The following is a 21,435-nucleotide window of genomic DNA, read 5'->3' as shown; positions in this document are numbered from 1 at the left end:
TTAAATCAGCTATAACTGTGCCCACTCTTCTATTAGGAGATTATTAGGGAAGCAAGGAAAAGAGTTAAGGTTTTGAGAGGATAGATTTAACAATAAGATACTCCGTTGTCATGCTGTCAAATGGTTAACTTCTAATAGCAAGTTTGAGAAATAATTATACTATGAGATTTTGGTTAAGAAACTATTGCCAAATTGCCTCTGTCAACAAATGAACTGGTTTGGCAGGATTTGAGAGATTATCTATCTATCTTGGTTATTTTTGGATGTCATTTTTTACTCGGACATTCTTGAGCACACACACAAAAAAAAAGTCATACCAAAGCGTTTTTTTCTTAGGCAATATTTAAATAGCAAAACTTGGCTTATAACTACTCCTCAGTGAGCAATATATTTGTTGTATGGCAGACAGGTTTTAGAATCTTAAAATTATTTTGCATTGGTGCAATGTGTAAATGTTACCATTGCATATCTACCTCACCATGCTAGATAACTGCACTACTTTGCTTCTCTAGTAGCCAAGCCCTGTGCCTGAGAAGTTAAAGAGTCTGGATTCTAATTGGAGCTACTCCACCTCCTGGACTTGTAGACAAACTATTAGACTTCTCCGAAGCCTTATTACTATAGCAAACTTTAAAATCAAATTGAAGTACTTAATTCACAAGATTATGTGGGTTAAGTTAAATAAAACATGCAAATTGCTTAGATAATATATATTTTCATGAAGATATTTTCTGTTCACCATGCCGATGGTATAACAAAATTTGTGGTTAATGGAAAGGATTTTCCATTCATTTCAAATGTAGTGTTTGGAGGAGGGGTGAGGGGATTATGGGAAACCTTACTTTTTAAAATTGGTCTTTTGAGTTATTTTCTATTTCATACAAAAAGGCATCCCCACAATTAGATATGTATTCCTATTAAGAAAATAAACTCAAAAAGATATATGCAAAAGGAACCTAATTCAAAGTGAAAGACTCAAAAGATAGTGGGAAAGTATTAATCTTACTCTGCTTCAAATTAACTTCATAGAATTGAAATTATAGTAATTGTGGCAGTACTGGTAAAGGATTTTAACTTTTTTAAAAAGACTTTTATTGTAATATTGAACTGATAGAAATTGGGGGCGGGGGGGTCATATTAAACCAGAACCCTGTAAAGAACTTGGAAGTAATTGGGGTATTTAATTTTATTTTTATATTGTTTATTTTCATGCCATTTCCTTTACAACTCTGGGATGGATCCCATTTTGCCCTGGAATTGCTCCCGAACTGGCAGTGGCTTTGCCTAGCACACAGCATCATGCAAACAGACAAGGCTCCTAGGGCTTGTGTTCCTCTTGCTTCCCTTGTTCAGTAATGTTAATGAGGGTGAGAGAACTGAAATGTCACATGGTCATAAATTCATATAAATACAATTTCCTCATTTTTTTTAAATTTACCTTTTGTCTTCAAACATTTTTTATTCTGCTTTTATGTTTATTCTTATCAAATTATTTTTATATTTATTTTCTTTTCCTATTTTCTACCTTAATCTCTTCCCATTCTCAGCCCTTTCTTTCTCCCTCATTCAGCTACATTCAGTGCTTCATTTATCTGTAACATCTTTGTCTCAATGTATCTAAAACTGGTAAGGAAACATTCGGCCTCAGTTTGTCCTTCAACACTTTATTCTTAGTTTCAAAAATCTAAGAGATAAGTGAATCCTTATTTTCAGTTTATTTTTCCACTGTTTATTTTTCCTTTTACCATAGTAAATTTTAATCAAACTGGTATTTATAACTATTCCATAGTTTATGTTCTTCTTACTAGTTCATACCGTCTCACTTCAGCTTATTTCTTGGTTTACATTGTTTTTATTTTGTTTTAAAAGCATAATTCTATTAAGCCTCATCCAGAACCAAAACCAAATATTAGCTAAACTCAGGTGCTTGACCCACCTAAAAGTAATATTCCTTTTGCATGCAAGCACCTCCATTAAAGTTTAGAGGCAATCCTTGATATGAATATGGGAATAAAGTGATATTTACTACTATAGTTCAAATATGTATCATTGAAATCTCACCACTTATATTCGGTATTATATGAGAGGACTATACATTGTGTTAATGAGTTTATTATCATCAAAAGTTTCATAACTCAATTTTGCTGACATTAGTTGCTTAATATTTTTAAGAAAAAAACATGATTTTGAATTAAAACTTTTCATTGCAAAAAAACCTTTTATCATTGCATTTCTTTTTTTCCCCTCAGCTTTATGGAAGTATAATTGATAAATAAAAATGTACATATTTACAGTACATGATATTTTGATATATGGATATTATGAAATGATTAACACACTCAATCTAATTAATATACCCAGCACTTCACAGTTACCTTTACTTTTTAATGTGATGAAAACATTTAAGATTTACCGTCTTAGCAAATTTCGAGTATATAATACATAGAAGTATTAACTATAGTCACCATGCTATACTTTGGATCTCCAGAACTTATTTATTTATATAACTGAAGCTTTGTCCTCTTTGACAAACATCTCTCCAGTTCCCCAGCCCCAAACTCTGTGGCAACCACAATTCTATTCTCTGCTTCTATGAATTGGACTTTTTTAGATTCCACATACAAATAAGATCATGCAGTTTTTTGTCTTTCTGTGCCTGGCTTATTTCACAAAGCATAATATCCTTCGGGTTCATCTACTGTGTTTTGAATGACAAGATTTCTTTCTTTTTAGGGTTGATATGGTCAGCCTTAAAATATTCCTCTGTGTGTGTGTGTGTGTGTGTGTGTGTAATCATTCATATTTTCTTTATCCATTCATCCACCAGTAGACACTTAAGTCGAATCCATATCTTAACTATTGTGAATCATTTCCGTATTTTTCATGTTGGTTTACAAAAAGAGTAGAATACTTTCACTTTTAGTACCAAATATTTTAAAAGACAGGCATTAGGGATAATACACATTTCTTTCTTTGAGATGTTGATATCTAACAGATCCTGAACTCCAGAAAAAAAATATTTTCCATTACCTTTGCATTAAGAATAAACCTAGCTTTGGACTGACATTATCCACTTTTTGTTTTGTCTCCTTAAATAAGCATTGCTTATTCAGATAGCACTTGAACATATTTTTTTATATAATACCCGTCTATGAGATGGGTAAATTGATTTACATATATTAAGCTTAAATTGATTTACATATACTAAAACAAAATTCTCCCAATTTCACATAAAAGGAAATATAAGGAATCATTTCACATCTTCCAACTGTTTCAAGTGAATTTATCTTAATGATTTAGTTGAATGATTTATCCAGTGCCGTACTAGAAGTGTAAATGAAAAGTACGACGTGTAAAAAACTCTTATTTCAGTATTCATTCCACAAGTTCAGCATTTCCAAACTAGTACTTGGAACAGTTTATAATGTTAAGTATTTTAAGTTTTAGTACCTCAAGATAAATTCATTTGTTGAATGATTTAATGTTTAAAATATCCTAAATTAAAATATTCAAAGTTCCTTTGCTTTCTTATTGAAGTTGCAATAACTTCAACTCCCTGCAGTGTAGGGTCCACCAGGATAATACTTGAAAATAGAAAGAAAAATACAAGTTATTGCTTCTAATGTTTACTTACCCTCTGGGATGCTCTTAGTAATCAAACTGAGTAATTAAATTGTCTTTAAGATATTTAGCATTGAAAAGAAAGTTTGAGTTTCTGGGAAGTATTGGAGTTTCCATTAATTATACTAACCCTAATCCTTTGAAAAAATAATCATTTTCAGGAAGCTGTGTAGATTGCTGTAATGGAAAATAGCATTAACTTTAACATGCTACAGCCATTCTGGATAAATCCTACTTCAAAATGTCAGAGAACTGCTTGTCTTTTCTTTTCTTTTTTTTTTTTTTTTTTTTTTTTTGGGGGGGGGTGCCTAACATGTTAAAAGGTCCCTTTCTGGATTTTTTTCTTGGGATGCTGGGGACCTAAGGTGTAGTGCATTAGTACATTCAGTAATACTTTTCTTCAGTAATAATAACAAAAAAATATAGTAAGCAGAGCTGTATATCTAACCCCAAAGCAGCTGAAGACCTTAGATATTCCTCAATAAGTATTTCCTTTACCTGCTGCCAGTACACCCAAGGAGCCTTTTTCAGATAAATTTACCTACACCAGTAATCAAATCTAAACATCACAGAAATAAGTTGGCATCTGTTATTTCCTAAGCCAAACAGAAGTTTATCATTCTTTTTCTACCCTTTCCTTTACCTACTCTGCCCACCCCACTTAGTTTTCAAAGCTTCTTTAATGTCCGAAACAGACATTCCTAATTTATGTCAAAATCAGTGCTTTGAAAATTGAAAGTCTGTGTTACTTTCTGTAACTGTCTTCATTTTTAGGCTAAAATTACAGAGTACTTCTCTTTTTGGTTCCTTCTAGCTCCTAATAAAAAAAATGTTTCATATCAAGAATTTCTAGTAGTAATTTTTACAAGATTAATCATTCCATTTAATTATTTTGTTATGATTTGTTTAACATACTGTCAAATGTTTCTAGTCTCTTAGTATTACCTCTGATTTTTTTTTTTTTTATGGAGACTTAATATAATCTTTTAAAGGTTTGTTTTCATACTTGTAGCATCCTAAATGGTTGGCTAGGTTTAAAATGTTGCCTTTCTTCTTAGTCCACATTAAAAGCCATTGAGTGTTTTAATTGCACATAACACTAAATAAAAACTTTGTCAAAAAAAAAAAAAAACTTTGTCTGCCACTTTTAAAAACAAACTGTGAATGTGAAAATGTCTTCTGATGTGACTGCTTTATTAAGACCAATAAAGCAGTTTTAATCCAGAAGGCATGGCCTAAATGTTAGACAGAAAGTATGTGGCAGCAAATGATCTTTATTTTACCTCAACCTGACAACATAATATATAAAATCACAAATTGTTTGAGTTGCCAAGATTTTAACTAATTATTCTAAAGTAATACTCTATTTTAGAAAAGTAAACCAAACACTGGTATTTAGAAAATACTATATTATGTTAGAATTTATATTAGAAAAGCTGGAAAAGTAGAGCAATAAACTGAATTAAATTGGAAAAGATATTAATTTAAAGAAAAGCAAACAAAAATCAAGTATTTTTCTTGAAGAACAAATAGATTCCTAAGAACTTGAAAGAACTTTTTAAAATCAAGATTAAAAGATGTACTGAGATAATAAGAAACACTAAGGTAAAAATCACTCATTTTAATAATAGCTACAATGACCTTAATTGAATAAAATTTAAAAAGTCACTAAATGTCCACTGGTTTGAATAATAAGACCTATGCAGTTTTGGCTGAATTAAATTTATGATTGTATAATATTGGGACTCCTTAAAATCTTTGCATTTAACTTTATAAGGTACTCAGAGTTTTCTATGTATGATTGAAGATTATATTAAAAATCTAAACCACGCAGTACATTATCACGTTTTTCAATGTTGACTTTTAAATGTCAGAATAAATGTAATACCAATGTAAGCCACAGGGTGGGAGTGAAAGGCAAGAACTTGTGTTAAAGTAGCTTAAATACATAATTACAGTATCTTTAAAATGCTTGGTAAATGCTTGCTTAGGAGCTGTAGCTTGGTTTTCTTCCTCCAATACAGCTGCATTCCTCAGCAAAGACTATAACAAAATACAAATATGTAGATTTATATGTATAGACCAATAATGGAAAAGGAGTACAGACACACACAGACATGCACATAAACACACAGAATGATTTTTTTCCCCCTAAAGTTTCTGGTTATATCAGGTGTTACTGATATGATCAGAGTAGCAATTTAGATCAATATGTAAATTTGCAGAAATTCCTTGAATGATCAGTATTGGAAACAGTAACTTAAGAAATTACTAGAAATACTTTATATCTTCATCCGATTGTTTATTGTTCTACCTTCATTTTCCTTTTCCCCTGATAGTTCTTATTTAAAGAAAAAAAAAATCTGATGTACGATAAATATATCTAAATAAATTTAGGTAGCTTACAGACATATCTATATAGATCCATAGATATATAGTTACCTATATAGATCTATAGTTCTATCTCTATATATAGTTATATTCATATAGATCTATAGATAGAACTGCAAGCTACCTAAACTTATTTTTTATTGAGGAATATAAGTTTTCCATGTGTTTTGTTAACCCATTCTCATCTGAGTTTAGAAGCAATTTAAAGTTGTGATCATTTTGTATCTTTAAGGAAAGAAGACAAGAGGTTTCTTCTCCTAGAAAAGAAACTTCACCAGGGAGTCTTGGCATTCCTTTATTCCATGAAAGGTAGTTCTGTGTTCATTTTCACCAACTCTAAAAATCATAATATCAAAATATGTTCTTATTTACATATTTTTAAATGTTAGGAATTGTAAGAAAATAGCAGCTTCTTAGAACTAGAAGAGACCAGTCTAAAGCTCTTTCATGTTAAGATGACCTAAATAAGTCATACAGTTAATAGCAGAGATGAGTCTAAAAACTAGATTCTCTGAAGACCTAATATTTCAATAGACCAAGTATTATGACCACATTGTTTTATACAGTTGGCTCTTAATGCGAACCGTTAAGTAGGAATATTTAATTTTCTATTCAAGATGCTTATAGAGAACAAAAATCAATACCTTGAAATTTCTAACGTGAGAGTGAGGCAGTCAGCGCAAGTGTGATATATGAATAAGTAGATATGCTAGTGTGCATTACATACATGTATTAGAACTTTTCATTTTTCTCCTGGCTCTCCAAACATTAGAATTTTTGAGGGGGATGTTTTCTAGGAATTTAAAATATTTGGCTAACAAAAGTTAAAACCTTTCAATAATTATTTCGTAGTAATAAAAAGATGCTATGTAAGTTTAATTATGATTTTAAAATATTTGAAGCCGTAGCCTTACATTTTAAAATATTGATTTATTTTTAGCAGTTATATAGAGAAGACATTCTGGGATCTGAAAGAAGAATTTCATAGAATATGCATGCTAGCAAAAGCACAAAAAGACCACTTACGCAAATTTAATGTACCAGCCACTGCAAATGGTAAGTTTGACTTAATGTAATATTAATACTATTGGTAGTATTTATTAGTTGAAATTGATTTCTTTTTACTTGTGAAAACATTTCTAAGTGCTTATTAAGGGCTAAGGTTCTGCAACTTGAATCTCACACCACTTAAATTGGTATATGCTGTTTAAGTTCTGTAGTGTATTAAATTATGTAATTGGCTTTTTCTCTCTATTTTATATGGTACTATATATATTGAAATGAATGACATGATTACTAATCTTAATGAGAAGTTTCAACCTGGAAAATGTACAAAATAAGTATAGGATATATCTCTCAAATGTTCGGTTGCTATTTGGGGGTCTTATTAAACATTAATTCATATGTTAGTAAGCAACCTTGAAGCTGCACTACCATATATGAGCTAAGTAAAATTATAACATCAAGGCTTTTTTTAACTTCTGCCTGAAAGTTAATTGAACAATATGGATAGATTGAGAAATAAACATTACCTGTTTCATGAGGGCCAGTTCTGTTGGAGGCACAAAGTACAAATTTAGTATTAGTATAAGAAATAACTTAAAAGGAACATGTGTTGTACACATGTAATGTGTCTTTTAAAAGCTCCACCCTTCCCTAAAACCCCAGACTGGCTTTCTGGTGTTTGCATGAGTAGTTCAATATAAATAGCAAAATACTAGGGATTGAATCTGGCTACCAAGCACTTCTGTAAACAAAAGGAAGGTAAACTGATCACTTATCTTAAATTTGCCTTTACTCTTGTGACTTGAGATATTGCTGCATACAAGTCCTAAGAGATGTGATTTACCGTTTTCACTCTGAAAGGTGGTAGCAGCGCTACCACCCCTTTAATTAAAGATCACTTTCCATTTCTTATAGCTCTTATATCTAGGCTATTTAAAAGTCATTCTATAGTGTAAATTCACTTTTTGCTTACTACTGTCATTTTATTTTCAGAAAAGGAACACAATGTGGTGTTGGAAAAACAAAACAATCTTTGTAGACAGACATAATTTATCACTTCTCCTCCCTTCCTCCTACCTCTCCAAAAGGGCTCTAATTTTTCCATCTTAATTTTTGTCATTTTCATTAGAGATCAATCTTTTGTGCCAACTAAAGACAGAACTTCTGGAGTAAGAGAATTATTTTTACTTAAAATATACTAGCTATAGAGATGTAGCACCTAGAATTCATAAACACGCTTTTTTGAACATCAACATCTTATCAAAACATTGGAATGGTGATATATTCATTGGCCCTACCCTGTTATCAATGGCTTAATACTTTGACCATTTTTAAATTGCACAGGTCTAAATCTGAGTATGTATCTGTCAACTAGAACACTGAGTGTTTAACTTCAATTTCTTTCCCACTAAAACTGCTTCCTAACATTATTCTTAAGCTTTACATTAACTGTCACAAATAATAAATACAACGTTATTCTGGAAATGTTTTAGTTCTGTTGTGCTACTGGTTTCAGAGAAGTAAACCAAAATGTCAAATATTATGCTTCTGACAGTAGTAGATAAAAGGGGGAAGAAAGGAAAAAATATTTTGGGAAAAGATTTCTTCTGAGATGTTACAGAATTGGGTACTCAACAGTTGGTTTTCCTGACTGTTTCCTAGAATTTCCTGCTATTCTTAAGTCTACTACTAGGAAAATGAGTTAATGGATCTAAGAACCTGAGAGTACAAAGAAATCCTGCTAAACAATTGAGCTTGTTCTCAATTACTGTACCATTCCTACTCCCAGATTATCTAGTAAATGTAGACTATTACACTAAGCTCCATAGGGAAGAGAATACAGATTCATTCAGAATGCATCTATTGAGGGCATTCTATATGCCAGACACTGGCCAGGGTACTGGGGATAAATGGAAAACAAAACATAGTTTAGGACCTTGAGAAACCTTCTTTAATGGGAGAAAGAGAGGTATGCTTGCAAATACAATGTAGAGTGTTTAGTCTGCAGAGCGTCCATGCATCATGCCTAAACCAGTCTTGGAAAGCCAGAGAGAGCCATCCAGAGAAACTTCATGTTTAAGACAAGAAGTGAGAAACAAATAAGAGTTAGGCAAAGAGTAGTAGGAGAGTATACTTCAGGCAGTCTGCAGAGCATGTGCAAAGGTCAAAAAATAAGAGAGTAGGGCTGTTTTAGAGAGCTCTCACAAAGTTCATTATAGTTGGAGGACAGAGTGAAACAGGTATGGTGAGAGATAAGGGCATGGAGAGGTTACCAGAAGTCAATCATGAACAGTTTTATATGACTGAGGGCTGAGGGCCTTGGAAAGCCATGAAGAAATTTTATTAGGAAAGTAACAGGACCAGATGTGTACTTTAGAAAAACTAAGGGAGAGTGGGAGAAGCAATGTAGAAAATGGATTGAATATGAGATAAATTTAGAGGCAAGGAAGCAGTTCCAAGGCTATTGTAATCCAGTAGGAGAAGATGGTATATACTAAAGAGAGGCAGTAGATATATAACAGGGTGAACCAAAGAAGTTGGTTGCATTGTAATACAGTCATGTCCAGATAGAAAATATGTTGGAATGTGCTGTGGTGTGAGACTGCAAAGACTAGAGGAAGGGAAAGAAACTGACATTTGTTAAATGCCTACTAACCTGGACTGTGTATGGTGCTTTGTATATCCTGGATGCTTAAATTGGCATGATTGGTTAAATTTTCCATTTGTGAATGTACAACTTCATTGATGACTACCTTTTTTAGAGAGCTCATTTAAAAAATTTTTTACCATTTATCCATTTAATGGAAATACCAGCTTCCAACCTCACTGCCTTCTTGAAGTAACATTGTGGAACGTAATCGACCTTTTTCTGATGTCTCGGGATCCTCTACTTGGAGAGTGCTTTGATCACTGGGTTTTTTGTTTTGTTTTGTTTGCATTTAGAAATATAGCCCTTGTTGGCCCCATACTAGACTGTGGTGTTTTTCTGAGTTCTTAATCTGTTTTTTTGTTTTTCTTCTCTCCTCTCCTGCTTTTAGCTCTTGTTGATATGTGTATCTGCCCTCCGCAATATGTACCCATACCTTTTGATTTGCTGCTTCTAACCAGCTATGAGCTGGGTTAACCTCATCAAGCTTGTTAGAATAAATCTAAAATGAGAATAAGAGGAAAATGTATACGTCTATGAAGCTTGTGGCTCTAATTCTGACTCCTCAGAAGCTCTTTTTACTTACTTTTTAGTTTTTGCTTAAGTCCTAGAGAACTGGATACGTGGGATAAGTGACTTCTAGATAAATGAGCTACAGAGGCCCTAGTATCTACCTGAGATCTGCCTGTTATCTACAGAGGCCTTTTTAATCTATAAGATGAGAAAATCTTAATTCACATACAGTTTTCTAAACATACATCCCAAAATTTCATCTTCCTTTTGCCTCCACTGTCTTCTTTCTCCCCCACCACTACCACTCCATCACGTAGATTATTGAGAGTAGACAATAGCTAAATTGATTGGTGATATACTTTGTCACACAGTTATATTAGGGGAAATAAATGACCTAATCCATATGGATAACCTGTTTTATATATAGATATGCCTAGTAAGGATTTTCCCTTTTAACCACTTATTTGTCTAAGCAAGCTCACAGTTGCAGCTTCCATTACTGACAAAATGTTTAAATGTATACACTACAAGCAAATGTTTTTTACGTGTAGAGCAGTAGAACTGTGAACAAGATGCAAAGCTTACAGCAAAAGACCTGGGAAAAGACAAAGCAGTTAAACTCTAACTAATAAGCTACATTCCAGCTCACCCGCTGAAGACTGCTAATATTTCTGTGTAGGATGATAGCAAATGTAAAAATCCCAATTGTCTTCAGTTGCTATAAAAACCAGTAGGAAAAATAATGCTCATCTGTCCAAATCTAATTGAACATTCAGATTGTTAAGAATGATTGTAATGTGACTGTTTTCCCTTCGTGTTCTTTTCCCTGTAGAAACACAATGCTCGATGCCTATACAGTGTACTGATAAAACAGATAAACAAGAAGCGCTTTTTAAGCCTCAGGCTGAAGATGATATAAATAGAGGTGCACCATGCATCACATCTGTCACACCAAGAGGACTGGGCCGAGATGAGGAAGACACCTCTATTGAATCACTTTCTAAATTTAATGTCAAGTTTCCACCTATGGACAGTGACTCTACTTTCTTGCATAGCACTCCAGAAAGACCCAATGTTCTTGGTTCTGCCACAGCTGAGACTGTGTGCCAGGATAAATTTAATATGGAGCTCAGAGACAGCCCAGGAAACTTTGTTAAAACAGAAGAAACTTTATTTGAAATTCAGGGAATTGACCTAATAGCTTCAGCAATACAAAACCTTAAAACAACTGACAAAACAAAACCTTCAAATCTTGTAAACACTTGTATCAGGACAACTCTGGATAGAGCTCCGTGTTTGCCACCTGGAGACCATAATACATTATATGTAAATACATTCCCACTTCCGGACCTATCTGATGCACCTTTTCCTTCACTTGATTCCCCAGGAAAAGCTATCCGAGGACCACAGCAGGTAACTGTTTTGCATTAACAAATATATTATGTGTGAACACACGTTTTACCAGACATGCACAGCTATGCATCTCTTTCAGGTTTATCGGAAATCCTTTTTAAACTAATGACTAGCCAAAGTTAAGCTCTCAATAAAAGATTCTATAATAAATGTCATGAAATTATAAAAGATGAATATGGTAAAGCTCTATAATAAAGTATTTTACAATGGATGTCACATTTTAAAATACATGTTAGCTTTATCTATAACTAGCATGTGTCACTTCTTTGGTCCCTTATTCAAAAACTCTTTTATTTACCATTAGTGTTACAAGAGGATTCTTTATTAAATTTTGTACTGTGAAACACATGGCATTTTTCTATTAAAAAGTTTGTGTAGATCATACTCATCTTTACAAGAATGCATGATTTTTCATAAGTAAATAATTGCATGTATATTCCTGTTTATCAAAATAAGTGACCTGTCTTTCAACTAATACTTCTTCTACATTCTCAGTTATATAGTACGTAGATATGTAAGGTTTGGTTTCTAATCTGGCACTGAAGATGCAGCCTAATATATTTTTTAAATAGTTTCTGCATATGTATGATTTTAATCAAATAGCTTAATATTTCTAAAACTTGCAGATGACTCATGCTCCCCCAGTCACATCCTACCACCCCTTTTATTCAGGTCCTATCACAGATTGATTCTTTTAAAAAAAAAAAAATTTGATGCCTGAAGGCAAATGAAAATATATAATTCTTAGAATAAACAGACACTCATGAAAATACAGATTGGTGTAAATGTCTATATAACTTGCAAACGTTTGCGTGATTTCTCTGTCTTAAACAATTTGATGAATGAATGCCCTTTGGCTTTATAAGTACTCTTATAGGCTGTAGACTTTTAAATCAGCATACAAAGGAGGCAATAGTCAAGCTGTGATATATTTTAGTAGTGGGGAAAACTAGGCATTTCTGACAATAAGCTTTAATTATAAACTCACTTGTGTTCTACATTGTACCTTATTTCACATCATAGTCTCAGTTATAGTTACTACTAAATGAAGCAAATTAAGCAATTTCATTTATTGCAAATAGAGTGCCCGTGGAGCTGTGAAGTGCATCAGTTCTAATGCTTGTTACTTTTTTCTCCATTATGTCTCTTCCTTGTTCTTTTACTAGTCTGTGCATTCATGTTTCAGTAGATGGCACCCTGCATTGTGCATTTGCTTTCTATGCTACAGCAAGGGAAACAGCTGGTATGTGATTACAACTTGATGGAAAAGTATTCAGCTTAAAAAATGCAGGAGAATTGGTGTTGAGCTGTCACAAGACATGGGGCATAAGGTTAGATAATTGATATTTTGGCAGAAAAGGCAAAATTAGTTTGTTTTGAAGGCCCTGTTTAGGATTGAAAGAATATTTCTTAAAATGAGTTTTTAAAAACACTTTGATATTTTATTTGTATTAATAAAGCTAATATGTTAAATATAAAATTCTTGAGTTGTTGATAAGAGGAGTGAAATTGTGGTTACATATTTGAGATTTTTACTTTTTATCAATCATTATTACCTAACACTTTTTAAAATACATTCAGTTTATCATTACAAAATCTAAAATATATCAGCTTATATTTGCTCTATGTCATATTTTTCCTATATTTGCTGAGTCAGTGATTGGAGTCCCAATTGAATTCTATGAAGAGATCAAATCTGAACTAATAGCTCCTAATAGAGAACGATAAATACGGACTTTTTTACTTTGGCCGTAAAAAAATTAGCTCTCCAAATTTAGAAGCTAAGTTGCTTCTAAGTCTGTTTATTATTTTATAGATCTTATTAAGAATTATTTTAACATAATCCTTTATTTCTATGTATATCAATTTCCCATGAGGGTGGTGCATATTAATCAGTTGTACTTTTTGTTTAAAACTGCAAACAGTAAAATTTTAATCTAGTTAACTGATTAGGTTTTTGCTTATAGACTCACAATTATTACTACTTTTATTGGGGAAGAAAGATTTTTCTAAAAATCATTTTACCCCAAATTTCATAAAATATATTTTAAATTTTGCTATTTTTTATAATAAAATCACTACTTCTCACAAAAGGAATTGAGTCAGTGTTATTATAAGCCCTCTGTACCGATATTTGAATGTATCTCGGTACTTAGACAGATTTTGTATATTTACACCAACTGTACACAGCTGTCCAGTAAAAATGTTTATAAGAAGACAGCGATATCGTGAAACGGAAATGCTTCAATTAATAACATGTATACTGTTTATGTATCGTGAAACCGAAATGCTTCAATTAATAACACGTATACTGTTTATGTAAATGATTGGTTAAGTAGAATGAAAGAGATTGGGTAAGGGAATGAAAACTAACACTGTATCAAGTGTTAGATTAAGCCGTTACTTTAAAAACATATTAGTAAAACCAGCACAAAGGTGTCTCTTTAAATGACTTCTTGAGGTGATTGTCCTCAAAGTATCAGAATTTAGCTATGTCAAGGTAATTTACCTATGTCAAGGTAAGAAAGCAAATTTAAAAAATAATTTGGTTTATAACATTTTAGGAAAATAAAATATTCCAGTAAACAAATATTTACTGAGCACCTACTATGGAACTAAATGCTTCTTCTTGCCCTTCTAGATTTAAAAAAGTAAATAAATTTGATTACTTAAAGGTATTTATGTGCTGCGTATAATAGAAGTAATTCTTTTGAATTATGATTTTCTGTAATTCTTTAACTGGGCAACTATTGATAGGTTTCACTTCATTCAGCCTCAAGAAGGAATAAAGAAGGCCAAACTTTGTAACGGGAGGAAAATAAGAAATCAAAAGAATGCATCAATGTTAGATTTTATCAAATGATTAATTTAAGTATTTAAGGTTTCAAAAACCTGATAAATGGAATTTCTTTAGTACTTTCAAAGAGAAAACTTTTCAAAAATTCAAAACAATATTCTTAGATGATTTATTCATTGTGTATTTACTTATAAATAGTGAAATTTAAATAGCTCTTCAGCAAAATGCATATACACATACACTATTTCCAGTGCACTATGTATAAATAAAGGTCCTATAACTTAAGGTTTCTATCATAAAGTAGAAAAGATAGGATTTAATTTTTTAAAACTCTAAATTATTGACTGTTGTTCCAAAGCTACTGCCTTTGTGATAACGGGTATTAAAACAGGCTGGTGTTAAAGCTGGAAGATTTTTAAATATGTGAAGATAAAGTGCATAGATACGTATTTTAAGTGATTCTTCATCAAAGTTTAGTTGTGCCCTTTATAAAAAAGAGAATCGAGTCATGTCTCATGCTAACTCTGTGGAAAGGTAATTTGCTTTCTTTCATATTAGAGAATTTCATATATGTGCATATAACCCATTCAAAAAATTTGAATTTGAAATTTAATGCAAGTTGATTTTACAAATAACAAAATGTTTTTGTTGTTTCCTGCAGCCGGTTTGGAAGCCCTGTCCTAATCAAGATAGTGACTTATCGGTACTAAGTGGCACAGGCTCAGAACTGCATATACCTCGAGTATGTGAATTCTGTCAAGCAGTTTTCCCACCATCCATTACATCCAGGGGGGATTTCCTCCGGCATCTTAATTCACACTTTAATGGGGAGACTTAAGAAGCATTTGAAAACAGACATATCAAGCTCTGTGTGACGATTTTGTGTTTGTAATACTATAAACACTTGATTACAAACTTAGTTCAAGATCGTTTACTGAAAAATCTCAGATATTTGAATTTTTCTAAACTTATATTGTAACTTTTATTATCTTTTAAAAGATCATTCTGTATAAAACTAGTTCATTGTATTCATGTTCACAGTGTTTATCATAATTCAAAATCATGTATGTGATTTATAGAATTGTATAACCATAATTTATGTTTGTTTCAAATATCTAAGCTTATTGCTTAGATTTCTAGTTAGATGTATTGAATTTGGTGATGTCACATGTTTATAGGGTTTTTTCATTTGTTTTCACTTAAAAAGTTAGATTATTTATGCTGTAGGTGATGTTCTTTTTGAATTAACCTCTAATAGAGAGTAGCAGACAACTTAAACATCTAAATAAATACCAAACCTAAAACATTTGTCGCTCAGTGATAAGATCACTGGTAGAATTATTTAAATTCTTTAAGTTTTTAAAAATAATATACGTTTTTAATTTTTACTGTGTTTATAGCAACATGATGAAATGAATGAAGTATTCAAAGAGTTACTTATATTGTGTTCATTAATGTGTTCTTTGTTCCTGAGTAAAAAATATAAAAGAAATAAATTACATTTTTGGGAAGTTTATAAAATTTGTTTTCTTTCCAATAACTTAATAGAAGGGTGATACCAGATCTGGCAGTATTTTATTACAGGTAGATCACTCTGAATTTTTAAATTATTTTTCACACTAGACTTGCTAAAGAAACATTTCTTTTTAATGGGAGCAAATCTAAAACCCTATAAAGACTATATCCATGTTTATTAATTTATATTAGTAACGTTCACATTCTTGTTGAGAAATTTGTTATTCATTGTTAGCAGCCTGATTGATAGCCACAGGAAGACATTTAAGGGAAGATACCAAATTCAGAAACCTCCAGAATTTTATTTAAAATGACATTTTCTTTCATTTTTCTTCTCTGTGGTTGTCTTTTAGGGCCTGCCCCCCATTTAAAAAAATGTTTAAAAGCATGACTTCTGTTTTATGAAGTAAACATTGATTTGCAACTCTCAAAACAGAAATTTAAGCCTTCTTTGGAGAATGTGTTTTTGAAATGCTGGAGGGTATAGGATGAGGGAATTGGAGCAGGCCCCTGTGCCACAGTGAAGAGCCTTAACTTAAGGAAGAATGATAGTGGTGCCTCAACTTCTCAGGGTGCCAGGCACATCACATTGACATCTTCCTCACCAAGGTGACATAGTGATTATTAGATATTCACTGTGAAGGGTTCTGAAGCATATACATCTTTCTTTCATTGCCACTGGGGCTGAATGGAAATGCCTAGACAATTATCCAAGTCTTTTCCCTTCTCCCCCTGCCTTCCACCTCACTCTTTTCACACACCCACAAAAACTTCCCAGGGTGAACCAATGAGGATATACCATTGTACTGATCCTGTGAAAGAGGATTCTTTTTCCTTCTTTTCTAGAAGAGTTTAAGTCCCTCTCACACAGTTGACATCTGCTAACCAAAAGAAATTGTAGTCAGAAAGTGACTCAAATTAAAGTGTGTCCCTGATCCCTCCTACGGTCCACTCATTATTTCCCACCTTCGCAACTTTTAGTAAGGGCGGGGAATTCTTGTTTCCTTTTGGGTTCCAGTGCTACCCCAATCTCCAACTTCCGAGGCACAGAGGCCCCCTTGGGCCACAGGAGAGGTAGCCTGGTGCACGGGCTCCTGTCCCGCACTGCAGAGGTAGCGCTGGCTGTAGCTTTAAAGGAGGAGTGGGCACCCGCCAGGTAATCTCCCTCTGTCTCTTATTAGAGTCGTGCAGGGACTGTCTCTTGGCATCTGCTAAGCGTGGCCGGGTAAGAACAGCTCCCAGGTAAAAAAGCTGCACACGCGAAACGCTGAGTCTGAAAAAACCACCCCCGCCGAGGCGAAGCAGTTGTGAGCGGGATGCCTGAGAAGTGGGAGGTGAATGTCCTCAGGAGGGCCCCCCGGTGCAGCTTTCCCCGGAGGCTGAGGCTGCTGCCAGCGGGGACATCTGCTTTCTTACACTCCCGCCTGGCTCACCCCGCCCCCTCAGCCCGGGTTGCGTGGTTATTTTACCAACACGGGGGGAGGGAGAGCTCGAGGAGGTAGAAAAGGGGTGGATGGAAGCGCAGGAGATATTCTTCCCAATCCCCCATATCCCCTCCTTTTTCCTTCACATCTTTTAACCTTCAAGGTAAAGACTTTATAAATATGAAACGATAAGCGTGTCCGCTGGCTTCTAGGCCCGCCTTCGGCTCGCGGGGCTCTCGGGTGCCAGGCCCTCGTCCTTCTCTCCATCCTCCCCGGAGTCCGGCCGGTTCCGGAGGTTCAGCCCGGCCGGCCGGGTGCGCCCAGCCTGTGGCGCCTTGTCTCTCCGGCTGCTGCCTCGACAGCTGCTTGTAGCTACAGTAATTAGACTGTCAGTGCTTGTTAGAGAGGAGAGGGGAAAACACGCTTCTGACAGCAGATTCCGAGACTCCCCAGTTTGTTAATTTCTAAGAGATCTTTAAAGCATTAATTGAGGTCTCCCCAACTCTCCCCTCCCGTCCTTCTCCCCAACTCCTCCCTTCCCAAAAATATCTTCAGGAGAATTCTCTCCGCGTGGAAGCAGTATTTCCCGCAAAACTGCAAGCCCGCCCCCGACTCACGCACATACAACCCTATTTTACATCTACATATAGATGCACACACGTATACGCGTAAGGTTAACTCCGCGGAGGCCTCGTCCAAATAGGGACCGGGATTGCATTTAAAATAATAATAATAAATAAAGAAACTAAGAAGGAAAGGTGGGGGAGGGAAGCAGAAGTCGGGAAGAAAAGAGAAAAGCAGCAGGCTGATTACGAGGTGTCAAAACTGCCAGGAGCAAGAAGGTGATAGCAATCAGGGGTGAGAAGAGTGCGGCATTCGTGCGGGGCAACTAATTATCCGTCTCATTTGAGAAGAGCAGCATTTGAGGCAGCAGCGTTCGCCTGCTGAACGGTGACAGATTGGCGCGGAGGAGAGGGGAGGTGTTAAAACAATGGAGCCGGGCGCGCGAGCGCTGCTGCATGCTAATCAGCCCTCCCTCCGCCTGCCTGCCGCGCTCCCTCCTTCCTCCCGGCCTCCCTCCTCCGCGCTCCCTCCTCCCGCCTGCGGCGCTCCCTCCTTTCCAGCGGGCCCGCAGCCGCCGCCACCCGCTTCCTGCTCCCTCGCTTTCCCGCGCGTCCTTCCCGCCGCTGGCAAGTGGAACCCAGCCACCGCCACCGCGTCCCTCGCTGGCCGCCCCCCCGCTCCGCGCAGCCCCCCGCGGGCACCTTTCGCTGGCCGGGACTGCAAGTGCGCCGCTGAGGAGCGCCAAGCGGTGCTCGTGCGCCCGGGGCCCAGCCTGACCGAGGGCCCGCGTTCTGGGTTCCAGGTCTTGGAGAAGAGACCGGGGAATCTGCATTCTCGAGCCCACTTGCTTTCCGCCGGTGGGTTGCACGCGTTGGGCAGCAAGCGGCAACCCAACGAACTCAGGAAAGGGGAGAAACGGCCAGAGGCGTGAAAGAGTCGGGGCCAGAAAGGCAAGGAAGGCCCCTGGACAGACGGCCGATGCCCCCACCTGGCCCTAGCACGCTGCCACCACACAGGCCTCCTGCCGCCCTCAGCCCGCCCAGGGGCAGCTCTGGCAAAGTCTCCCTCACTCGTCCCCCACTCTCCCCCCCGCCCCGAAACCCCAGCACCCTCCCCTTCCCACCTGGCCAGAACTATACTACACGATTTTTCGATTTTTAAGTCCAGAGAGGAAGACAAAGGGCCTTGGCATTAGTTGTGCTTCCAAGGCTTAACCTCCTGACCCCGAAACTATAAGGAACCCTAGAGAAACATCATTACACTGTCGCCCGAAACCTTTAAGAAATCGGCCACCCCGTCCTCTGCTGCGGAGAGTAGGAGGCCCTCTGAGGGGGACCCGGACATTTTGGGTTATTCCAAACGACAGGGTCGTGGCCGCCCCTCGACAAAATTCACCAGAAACTTAGTCTCTGCTGAGAAGGGTCTCCCATACCTGTTGAGGCTGTCCGGGGACCTGAGGTTTTGCATACAATTTCCTCCTACTTCTTGAGTTTAAATGGTGATGGCTGAGCTTAAAGCTTTTGCTTAAAACACACTTTTAGTCTTACATTTACTATTACAGATTTACATAAACTATCCTTAGAGATTAAAAAACATTGAAGCATTAAGGTTTTTATGGCTTAAGTAGGTTAAAGGAAACAGCTACAGAAAACGGGTAGGAATTTGGACTGAATGAGAACGCAATTTATTCTAAAAGGTTCCCTGCTATTTAGTTAACCAGGTGTCTAAATTAACACAAAACTTCCTTCCCTCAAGCCATACATGGAAAAGGAAAGCAGCTGAAAGATAATGCATGCTATGTGATTTTTTTTTTCCTGCTGACCTTTACCATTGCATAACTTTACACACCCAATTGTTACTTTAAATCAATTTAAAATGGAAAGATTTGATAAAGCTTCATATATACATAAGGTTTCATTGATATCATTGTTTCTACCTTTCTGTCTGCAATGTTTCATAATAAAAGTACAACACACAAAAATCACTTGAATAAATGTTGGTATTTTATATCGTGTTTATTAATCTAGTCATATGAAAAACTACAGAAGCACACAGACTGAATAATTTTTTCTTTTAGAATGTGCCCAGGCATACTGACACAATAGCTAAATCTAAAATTGTTAGGATCTACTAAAATAATACAGAATATTTTACAGTTTTTAAACTGAGAATTTGTAAGAGTTACATAAAGAATTGTGTGTAAATAAATGTTAATGCCTTTTGGTTTCAACTCTTTGGAAAACTACTAAGCGGACCTCTCTGCCCTTACTGCATCACAGACTTTTCAGTGCTGGAGTATTCTCTGGCATTTAGAAAACCGCCTGGCATCTGAATCTGTTAAAATAGCAACCTATCTAAGAGGGAAAAAAATAACTTTATATTTATTAATGTACACTTAGAGACTCAGATGCTTCATTAGCATCAAAATTAATCAATTTATTAACTACTCAGCCTTTTCTTCATTAACTAATTTTACAGAAGCAAACTATATTTCTGAGGTGGTGAACCTATGGAGTTTAAATAAATTTAGTTCAATTCTATATTGTGTTATGTATTTCTAATGTCTAATCAAATTTGTTACTTTCCAACAGCTTGGTTGTTATGGGTTAAGTGTAATTTCTTCTCAGTCTCTAGACTTCGCAAATTTGCATGATTGTTTTAATGGTGTATTTACCAATAAGTTTTTATTTGCACATAAGGACAAAAAGGTGAAGTGAAATTTGGTCCCAATGGAAACCTGTTAGGTTCCCTGAACATATGGCTCATTGGGCTGTTACTTCCTTTTTGAGATCATTTTCCAAGATTTTTTAATATATACATCAATTTGACACCAGTTATAAAGAAAATATATTGGCTTCGAAGATGCTTCCACCTGGGGTATATCTCTTAATAACAAACCATCTAGTCAGGTGTACCTCTCAATGTACAGGTTTCCAGTCTCCAAGAATAGGGCATAATTTGAAAACATTCAGAACCAACAGTTGATTTACACTGTCTTTGAAATTAGGTGGTTCTTTGCATTCTGAGAATGCCACGATTGATTAATACAGTTTAAGGGTGATTGCTTAAATATCTTTTTTTGAAAAGCTATGCATTTGGAGTCCACAGTATTACAATGATTTCTCTCAGTAGATACAAGTGATGTAAGTATCATTTATTGGAAATGTGTGGTGCCAGCTTAAGACTTAAGGGGAAAATCACAGCACATTGAAAAAGATGTAAATGTTCAATTGGTAAAAAAGGGGGGAAAACCCGTGCTAAAACATGTGCCTATTTCCATTAAGCTTAATTTACTATTCAAAACAAGTTTTTCCTAATAAGCTCTATTGTTTCTTTCTGTTTTGTAAAATTTAATATGTGTGAGACAAAAACCAGATTCAGAATGTGAATGAAGTCTGTTTAGCAAAAGCTTTTTGGAGCTTACAGTTCAAGGAGGCCCTCAAATTAAAAGACACCTCACCTTATAACACTGATAGTACATAAGGGAGCGATTTTCTTAGGTCAGTTCTAGAATTAGTTACAACTAGATTGCTAACTTCCTCCAG

At 35.4% G+C, this 21,435-nt stretch overlaps 1 protein-coding gene across 13 annotated transcripts in view; it reads left to right on the top strand.

Moving 5' to 3' along the window:
* TANK (TRAF family member associated NFKB activator) overlaps positions 1 to 15,823 on the top strand; it is a 79,722-nt gene extending 63,899 nt beyond the window's left edge. For 9 of the 13 annotated variants that reach the window (XM_016124464.2, XM_036236414.1, XM_016124463.2 and 6 more), the window contains 4 exons: positions 6,245 to 6,321; positions 6,953 to 7,068; positions 11,010 to 11,590; positions 15,049 to 15,823. In XM_016124464.2, coding sequence (XP_015979950.2) covers positions 6,245 to 6,321; positions 6,953 to 7,068; positions 11,010 to 11,590; positions 15,049 to 15,225 — 951 coding nt within the window. In that variant the 3' untranslated portion in view covers positions 15,226 to 15,823. Of the gene's footprint in view, positions 1 to 6,244; positions 6,322 to 6,952; positions 7,069 to 11,009; positions 11,591 to 15,048 lie in introns of those variants that run through there. The other 4 variants (XM_036236416.1, XR_004955604.1, XR_004955603.1 and 1 more) reach the window with 4 other exon arrangements.
* The last annotated feature ends 5,612 nt before the right edge of the window (positions 15,824 to 21,435 follow it).

Source organism: Rousettus aegyptiacus, unplaced genomic scaffold, assembly GCF_014176215.1.
Source record: "Rousettus aegyptiacus isolate mRouAeg1 unplaced genomic scaffold, mRouAeg1.p scaffold_m13_p_2, whole genome shotgun sequence".
Lineage (NCBI taxonomy): Eukaryota > Metazoa > Chordata > Mammalia > Chiroptera > Pteropodidae > Rousettus > Rousettus aegyptiacus.
Note: the sequence above shows the minus strand (reverse complement) of the source record. Positions and strands in the feature narration are given on the sequence as shown.